This window comes from Nasonia vitripennis, chromosome 5, assembly GCF_009193385.2.
Source record: "Nasonia vitripennis strain AsymCx chromosome 5, Nvit_psr_1.1, whole genome shotgun sequence".
In the NCBI taxonomy this organism is placed as follows: domain Eukaryota; kingdom Metazoa; phylum Arthropoda; class Insecta; order Hymenoptera; family Pteromalidae; genus Nasonia; species Nasonia vitripennis.
In genome coordinates this window covers 20,506,539-20,515,924 of record NC_045761.1, presented here as the reverse complement: position 1 = coordinate 20,515,924, position 9,386 = coordinate 20,506,539, and the positions used below count along the sequence as shown (strand labels likewise).

Below are 9,386 nucleotides of genomic sequence, written 5' to 3'. Positions count from 1 at the left end.
AATCATGCGTGACCGACTATACGATACGATTTGCATCGCACAAGCGGGTCACCTACCGTGGAAAAACATCCTGAAGACGTTGGAGTCGTAGAGCCAGCAAGCACCCCGTTCGCCACACGCATACTCCCAAACGAGACACGCCGAGTCGACGACTGCACCGTACACTATGGGACACGGAACATTACCTGCGAACATCGAAAAGTGCATTAGTATATTGTTTATATAAGCATAGAGATCGCATTATTATACTATTACAAAAAGAAAGCGAGAAGACTAAAAAAAGACACTTACCAAAAAGACCGATGGAAAATTGTATGAGGCCCAGGGCCATCGCCTTGTCGCGTGGATCGACGCATCGCAATATGAGCAGCATCGAGCCGACCTCGCTCGTCGAGTGGATGAAAACAAAGACCGAGAACAGGATCACATACGCGTAAAAGTTATTGCAGTCGAGGGGGCAGTAGCCGGTCTGCGCCGGCATTTCCGGCATTGAGAAGTTCCTCGGAATGCACTGGCAGTCGGTGAACTGAAAAAAGAAAAATAAGTTATCCCCGGGTTACACTTTTGAAACAGACGTTTCTTCTCTTTGTATTCTTATCTATACTCCTATCGAATTTGATCGTGCGTCTACGACCTTGCTTTAGTCATAGGGGACTCGGTGCGTGAATCATCCAAGGCCGGCAAAAAAAGTTGCCAAATTAGACAAGCTCCTCTGTATACGCACGATCGCAATCGTGAAAAAAAATTGACACAATCGAATTGCATTCGAATTCCTCGCCTTTCACTAGCGCGATCAAAATTACAGCGCGCGCTTTTCGGAATTTATTTATTTTTCCATACACCTATAATAAATATAAATTATGCGCAGAGCTGACTCACATTCGCGACTTTTCCCTCGAAAACTGTGTAATTCGAGCAGCCCGCATGGCAGGCTGAAAAGTACGTTCTGCCGTCGGCACCGCAGATCGGGCTGAACTTGTTCTTGTCGCAATCGCAGGTCGCCTCGCAAATCGGCTCGAAATGCGACAGTCTGAAATAAAAATAGAGTCATACGGTTATTGATACTCGTTTTGTACCGCATACAATCGAATCGATTTTTAAAAGAATGATATTTTATCCTCACCCCTGCTCGTTGGTTACGAGACCGGTAAAGTCGTTCATCGGACAGCCGACGAACATCAGTATGCCCATTCCAATGGCGTAAGCTATCGCGGTAAAGGCGATCCATCCGGCAACGAACCTCGCGTTCAGATTCGCCTTCAGGATGAAGAAACCGCTGAGTATTATTCCCACACCCATGACCAGTATGCCTCCGACACCTGAAAAAATGTCGTACTTTGTTTTAGAAATTCGTTCGATTAAAAATTACACGAGCATGTCGGTCTATTACAAACCTGCGATAAAGTTAGCATCATGAGCAGCCAATCGGAATTGGCTTTCGAGGTATTTCGGTAAAAATGTGTACAAGCCCGCGATGGGCAAAATGTGCAGGACGCTGCTGGCCGTTCGGAATATCAGGATGTCGTTCTTCAGCAGCCTCTTCACCGCCTTTGGAAAATCTGAAGCAAAACAAACAGAAGCACATTACTATCACGATCAGCTCTGGAGCTACGTTTTCGCATCTCGAGAATAACCATTACGAGAAACCGTAATCGCCTGGTAAACAACGTAATAAAATAAACTATATAACGTACGGTACGTGATTTATAGGACCTAAAAATAGCCGGCTGCAGAGCGCGCTCGATCCAGGAGTTGTAAATTACGCTCGAATTCCAATAAATTAATCGCTCGCTCGAAAAAATCATTATGCTTATTCAACGCGCGACACTTTTTCTACGCTACATATCGATATCAACCTGCGCGCTAGCTGCAGCCGGCGAAGTGTAAGGCCTTTTAAACGCGGATACTTTCTAAATGCTAATGCTCGTGCGCACGCACGCGAAAGAGCAACGATTTGTGTTTTCGAATAAATTATTGAAATTCCTCGATTTGAAGAAGAAAAAAGGCGACGGATCAATATTCATACGTTCATCAATATTTCATTAATTACGTCTACACACACGCACACACACACACAGTATGATTCTCCTGCGACTCAGCGTTGATTCTCCTGAGATCGACGACAAAAAGTCAGTGTTTACATAGAGGATGATTTGCGTAACCGCCGAATTCGTGAAAAAAAAATCGCGCGCACGCGTGCGATGATTTCATCTTCGGCACACGCCCGTGAATAATACACTCACGTGAGGAGTCGAGGTCGCGAATCGTGTGCGTTTGAAAAAAAAATCTATGGTTCGAGATAGTTTTTCTCTTTGGCCTCGTTGATGATGGCTTTGAGATTTTTTGTTTCTAATTATGCCACGCAGTAGGATAAATCCGTCCACGCATCGGTCTGAATTTGAAGAAATCTAAAATAACTTCCGACATCCTGTATATAAAAAGCAGATCCGGTGCGCGGCGCGGGAGATTTAAAAACTCCGCATCGCACCTCGTTCCAGAAGAAAAATTAGAGGCTGCGAGAAACAAAGCGCAAAAATACACGCCGTGAGCGCAAAGTCGCGCAGAGCCGCGTGTGTATCCCATAACTGGGCCTTTAAACGCTCCGACAGCTGACTGACATGAGTTTCCGTTCGAGCTTATATAGACCCGAGTGAGCGAGAGAGTCAGACTCTCTTTTCGACGTGACCGTGAACTTGCCCCTCCATATAGCGCTCGTGTGATGATCGTTATTATCGATGCCGCGCGTGTCTTTTCGGCTTCGCGCTTCTCTTCTGCGTATGTGTGTATACGTATATATATATATATATATATATATATATAGATGGAAGTTGGCTATGCGCGGAGTTGGGGCCGGTTGAAGGGCCCTTCGCAAGGACACGAAAGCGCGACGTCATCTCTCGCATGGCTGCCTGGATACGAGAGCTAATTTGGGTGGAGGACCGGATTGTCATGCTTATTAGCGAAATTTTTGCGGTTTCATCACTCTCGCGGGCTTGTTATCGCCGCTTTTTCAGAGATAGTCGGTTTGAGCAATTGGAATGCGGGTTGTTACAGTTTCCACGACAAGTGGGTCATCCGTCTGTATTAGACTATTATGTACTGTGAAATATAGTTTGAATTTGATACGAGTAAGTGTATTTATAACGATTAAATGAAATATTTTCGCAAATTAGGTTTACATACTTGATAGTCGAGTATCGAGTTCTCGCGCAAAAGATCGAAAAGAAGTCGAAACGCTGAAACTTCTCGTCGGATTGAATAAGCAAAATAATGTAAATTGAGTCGAGTATATATTCGCTGGATATGCGCACATTTCACACAATCACACAGCGTTATAAATTGTTTAGCTTTACAGCGCAATAAACTTTTTTAATACGGTCAAAACCAGCTGCAGCAATTTGCGCAATGAAAGCTATTTTCAATAAATTATACATTTCATGTAATAAAAGCATTTAAAAATTCAAAATAACAATTCTCAGACCCGTCTCCAGAGCCGCGTTAGAATCTTTCCTGCAGCCGCGCGACGGAATGAAAAAAAAAGAAGAAAGAAACGAGCTATCAAAAACTCGCGTATAATGGCGCGTGCAGTATCGCATCCTAATCTCCGACGTGCGCGCGCACAGCGTTGTCGGCTCGAATTCTCGGAATTGCCAAAAGTGCCGGACGGCCTTGACGTTGCAGTTTGCTGCACAGATTATGCTCGAGTCGAGCGCGTGTCTCCTCGCTCTTTCTGCTCTTCTCTTGGCGAATCGGCGTGACGCGTTTTTCCCCGAGTATGCGCCCGCATGTCGCGTCGTATGATGGTCGTGTGCGTTACTTAACTGAGAGAATAATGTGCGGTGGGATTGATATAATTGTTTAAAAATAGATCCTGTGTGGTATTGTACAGCTGTGAGTGATAAGACTCGCTCACCTTTGAGACTTGGCTTCTTGGCGTCGGCTACTTTCGGTGGTGTTCTGCTGGTCGGCAGACGCATGGGGAATGCGAACATGCCGATGGAGACTATCAGCAGCATCGTGGATATGAATACCAAACCTGTGGATAAAAAAATACATTGATTAATATGTTTTTACATTGATTCAAATTCGCAATCAACTTCTCAGCTCCCTTGTCCCGAAACCTAAATCCATAATCTCCAGCGTCGAATGCATTTCCTTATCACCGACGAAGCCGGCCACGTAGCATCAATTCGTCAGAGGACAAGCATTTCGAATGTCGGTCCGATATACGCTCGCGCCTTTATTATCGTCCATTAATATCTCCTTCCAACTCACAATAAACACGACGTGGAGGAGGAGGAGAGGATATTTTGTCTGGTGACGATGATTGCAAGCAGGTCAAGCTCGCGAAAATAACTGGCCCAAATTCCGGCGCATATCCGATGCGCATTTTTCTCCGAATTAGCTGTCGGACTGATATTAATGAAATCTGGCACCGCATGAAATCGCGAGCTCGAGACGTGCATAAATTCTTTGGGGCGGCTTCTTCTTTTTTTCCCGAGGTGTCGGTCTTGTTTTCGCGCCGTGTTTACGTCTGATTCGCGCGGTGGATGTATAGTATAACGAAATGCGTCGTAAACAGATAAATAGTGTATAATGCATGAATTTTATCGATGAGTGCAGTACAGTATGTACGTAATTGCAATGTTTGTACTTGTAAGTTGTACTACTGCGCGCCAAAGTTAGATAAGTTCAGAATTGTTTTTATTGCATAAAACTCAAAGTTCGCGGTTATTATTAGACTTTCAGCAGCATACCGATATCGTAGTACATAAATATTACGATCATTTGCATCGGCATAACAACACGCCGGTAAAGTATACTCGTACTGTTGTTCCTTCACTTTTTAACGATGTTTCCGCTCACAAACTCGAGTTTACTAAGTGCGGTAAAATTTACATCGGTTTATTGTAGGAGCACGTAAAAAGTTTCGATATTCTGTTATGTCTTCCAATAAAGGCTTCTTTTCTGCACCTATTCCGAGACGCGGGATCGCCGATCATCACTTTTGATCCACAATATACGCTATATTCTCGTAGAGAACTTCTACCAAGATACTGATCTTTTTCACGAGTCAGAAGATAAGAGCACACATCAGCCGACACGCTTTCGTCGAAATTCCCTCCTAACAAGGTCCGTGTTATACTTTAGCCCGATGCGCTTTCGGTTTCGCGAGCGCAAAGTTACTCTCTCTCTCTCTCTCTCTCTCTCTCTCCCCGCGAAAATTATTTTTAATTCGCGACGGGGCTGCGTTTTTTTGATCGTTTGAGCTGCTGCACTCTTATAATATCTCTCGGCTTTTTCGAGGGGGACACGAAAGCGTTTCGTGCCAAGGTCTCAATGTTTTTGCAAGAGGATTCGCGGAAGTCGTATTATAAACGCCAGGAGATCACGTTGTTTGTGCACTCTGCGATATTTTTTTTCAGAATTTCTTCCCGAACGAATAAGCGCGCTACGAGATTTTTCACTTAAAGCAATCGCATTCCTTCATTCACTCACCAAGCCACCAGGCACCGACCCATCGTGGATCTGACGGAGTAATGGGGGGATCCACCGACAGATCCGCGTAGATTCTTGTACACAGAGATCCCAGCATGAAACCCATCGCTGGTCCGAGGATCTTAACGCCTATCGTAATTGCTGCAAAGAAATGTCAATCATTAGTCAATTTTTTTTATTCAAAATTATCAAAATGCTATTATACAGTTTCTCTTTCCCGCTGCTGCACGTTGTATTTTCAAATTTATTATTATACAGTCGCGGCGGCTTTCAAAAGTGAAAAGATGTTCCGAGAGGATAAACAGTCTTTCTTATCGAGATTCCCATCATAGTTGGCTAAAAGCTCGGAGAAGATTCGAAAAAATCCAGAAACGCGAATAACTTCTCGTCTTGCGGAGATAGATCGGAGAGATAGGCAGGAACGCGCGAAATGCAACTATTTTCAAACGAAAATTGGTCAGTGCTCGGAAAGCGTAAATATATAAATAGCCGGAATAAAGTTCTCCACGGCACACGTATAGCCGTCAAGCGAACGCTTATTTTTGCCTAAGGATATGAGAAAGAGAGAAAAAACTCAGGAGCGACGCGACGAGGGTTCGTTGAAGAAAAAAAAATAAAAAATTCTCAGTCGAAATTCCAGACGCTCGCGCGACTCTAATACACTAAAAGGATTCCTCACTCTTTTTTGAAATTGACACATATTTGCTCCACATACTTTTCTTACTATACATATAAAACTATCTAAAAACATTCAACTCACAAAAATATAAAGGACTCTCGCGACTGGTCACGTTGTCGTCGATATACGGTATACCGAGCGTATTCACAGCTGTCTGACCCATTCCAACGCCGAGCAGCGACACGAAGAATATCGCGAAGACGACGGTGTTGATCTTGCTGTGGATCCGCTGCTCCGTTCGGAAGTCGTCGCCCTCGCAGTACTCGGCTGTGTCGGTCCGCAGAATCTCCGACGCCGTCGCCATCGACCACCTGCAATCGTGTCAAAAAATTACACACATCTCGATTTTTTTTCAAACGGATCGCACTTTCCCATTATTACAACGGCGCGATCACAATCGAGAAAACAGTGCGCGTTCAGTGGAACGACCGTGAAATGTATACACCGGCGGCTAATCGGCGCCGACAGAAATCACTTTGATCTTGGCCTTAATGAAGCCGCGATTCATTCAACTCGTTCCTTTTTTTCTTCATTACACGCCGTGTATTTCTCCGACCTCTAGGTCACGCGGTTCGCGCAAAAAGTGCCTCGTACGTGACGCGCTATTCGCTCTTGCGAAAACGTTTTGTTTGCGGATCTCTGCGCCGTACGAATAGATACATATAGCTACTTACATAATACCGCTCGACTTGGTACAAGCGAGCTTTTTCTCAGTTCGATGACTGTATGATTTCGTGCGCGGTGGTTTATTTTTCAAGATTAAGGTCGCGCCTTCGAGAACAAACGTTTCTTGCGATCCAAAAACGATGACGTGTCGGGTATAATTTCTTGTATACAATGACAACGTCGACTCACCCATTACTGGACGAGTTTTCCACCTTATCGAGGAACTTGCACAGATTGGCCGGTACAGGACTGGTGACGTTGGTCCCATTGAGCTGGCCGCTGACGGTTCCGCCGTTGAACAGCAATTCGTTCTGTCGAATGAGCTGCTGCCCGTAGATGAAGTGCGGCATCGAGCAGGTGAACGAGCTCACGGCGAAGAGGACCATACCCGAGGCTATCCACCGTGGCCTATGACCCTGTCCACCGTAGTAGGTCAGTAGTAACGACGAACCGATCTGACCGACCTCCGTCGCCGACATTATCATGCCCGTTGTCTTCGACTGGATTTGAAAGAGCTTCTCGATCGTCGTTATCACCGAGACGAAGTACGTGTAGTACATGCCCTGCAGCACCTGCAATTCAAATTTTTGTTTTAGAACGTTTTAATTGATCGTCAAAATTGCGTATTATGAATAAGGTTCTTCAAACCCACCCAAGTGATGCAGAAGGTAAAGAGGAACATCTGCTTGGTGGCAAACCTCTGGAGCCACCTCGGCCTGAGAGGTCCCCATCCGCAGCACGTGTCCCCGTCGTCGAAGTCGTTCTGGAAGCAGATGGACTTCTCGTCCAGCGAAGAGACCAGCTTGTCGTTCTCCACCGCGACGATCTCCAGCTCTTTGCCGTTTGACACCAACGAGCCGTTGTTGTTCGTCTGCTGCGTCGGCTGCTTGTGCAGCCCGTTGCCGTTGGCTTGGATTTTCCCGTTCGCCGGGATTATCGTCATCGTCTCCACGGTACCGTTGGACAGCGTCAGCGTGTCCTCGCCTGCCATTTTTTCTCTCTCTGAGATTCGACGTTTGAATCAAGCTTTTTTCTTCCTCTTCAGCAGCGTATCTCTAGTTCAATCTGGAAAAGAAATAAATTTCGCGTCAGAGACAAGCCGGACAGATCGATTGCGACAATCGCGTGACTGGGTGTGGGTTCGATGCAAACGTATAGGAATTAACAATTCAATCGGCGAAAGTCTACCGGAGCAATAAAAGCTGCGCCTAATGGCCACTTTGCTCCTTATCAAGGCGTCAGAGAGTCGCGACGTCGATTACACGGCTCCGTGGCGTACATTACGAAAACAATGTATAGGTATAATAGTATACAGGTATAGAAGCTAATAGAGACATCGTACGAGATAAATCGTTGCTTGAAAATCGAATTTATCGGCTTTGCGTAATATCCCGACGAATCGTCGTCACGGGCAATTAGAGTTGGCCGCTCAGCCGAGCGTGTACTTTATCGGAAAAACAAAAGCCACGCAGGAACATAACGGTATAATTGCTCGTATGTGTGTGTGTGTAAGTGCGAGGAAAGCGAAAAGGACGACGTCGACGGGATGGAATTACGACGAGTGAGAGAGAGGAGTATTAGATGGGAAAAGTGCAGTCGTCCCCCTGAGGCGATGCGGAAAGTCGATCGTCCGAGCCTCGCGAGCTCTTTTCACTTTCGTCGATGCAGTTATTTGCTGTGTGTGTGTGTGTGTGTGTGTGTGTCTGTCTGTGCGCGGATAGACGGCCGACTTTCCTTCTCACCGGTGCGCCGTTATATTATAGAGACGGACGAAGGAAGGCTCGAGTTGGAATACGGTTTTCACGCGGAAAATTGAAAGTTGCGCTTTGTATTTGGATTCGAATTATAGTTCGAAGGGATGACGCGGTCAGTGTTCGGAAATAAATCTATCTGTAGACCGTTACGTCAAAATAATTTGACGCGTATCGGATGGAAATTTATTCAATAGAGACATCCGGCTCTAAATCAAAAAACGATCCTCTGCTCGTCTAATGAATACTTCTAACGCATATTTATAGAATTTTATGGCTCGAAATTCACATATATAACGTGTGCTCGAGCGTCGAACGAAAAGGAAAGGAAGTCACGGGAGGTCGAGTCGAGCCATTGTATAATTTTTTTGTCGTGGACATATATTCGATTATTTCGAAAGCCGAATGGTTTCCGATAGTCGTAAAACTTCCGTTGTTTCCTATCCGTGCCCTCGCCTCAATTTTCTCGAAAAAAAAGTAAGACGAGGAACCGTAAGCCTCGATTGAATTCTTTCTTTTTCGTCTATGAGCAACGCATGGGCTTGTGACTCTCGGGAGTTTTTTTTTTAAACCCGTATTTTTTTCGAGATAGCGCATTTTTAAAATTATCCAGGATCGGAACTGACCGTGAATAAAAAAAATATAAATCAGAGGTTCATCCAAGTATAACGACTTCGCTCTCGAGATAAGCATTAGAAGCGCAGTATATATACGCGCAAAGACTAAGTGAGCAAGAGGGAGAGAGATAGAGAGCGTGTTAAGTTCGGCGTCGCCGCCGGCTTGGTCTAGGT

At 45.3% G+C, this 9,386-nt stretch overlaps 1 protein-coding gene across 14 annotated transcripts in view; it reads right to left on the bottom strand.

Annotated features, from left to right (window-relative positions):
• LOC100117861 (solute carrier organic anion transporter family member 74D) overlaps nt 1-9,386 on the bottom strand; it is a 70,331-nt gene that overhangs the window by 6,046 nt on the left and 54,899 nt on the right. For all 14 annotated transcript variants that reach the window (XM_016985990.3, XM_031931244.2, XM_031931245.2 and 11 more), the window contains 10 exons: nt 7,497-7,909; nt 7,034-7,416; nt 6,260-6,489; nt 5,500-5,640; nt 3,914-4,036; nt 1,395-1,559; nt 1,124-1,319; nt 880-1,030; nt 292-526; nt 57-185 (listed from right to left, as the gene is read on the bottom strand). In XM_016985990.3, coding sequence (XP_016841479.1) covers nt 57-185; nt 292-526; nt 880-1,030; nt 1,124-1,319; nt 1,395-1,559; nt 3,914-4,036; nt 5,500-5,640; nt 6,260-6,489; nt 7,034-7,416; nt 7,497-7,835 — 2,092 coding nt within the window. In that variant the 5' untranslated portion in view covers nt 7,836-7,909. The remainder of the gene's footprint in view (nt 1-56; nt 186-291; nt 527-879; nt 1,031-1,123; nt 1,320-1,394; nt 1,560-3,913; nt 4,037-5,499; nt 5,641-6,259; nt 6,490-7,033; nt 7,417-7,496; nt 7,910-9,386) is intronic.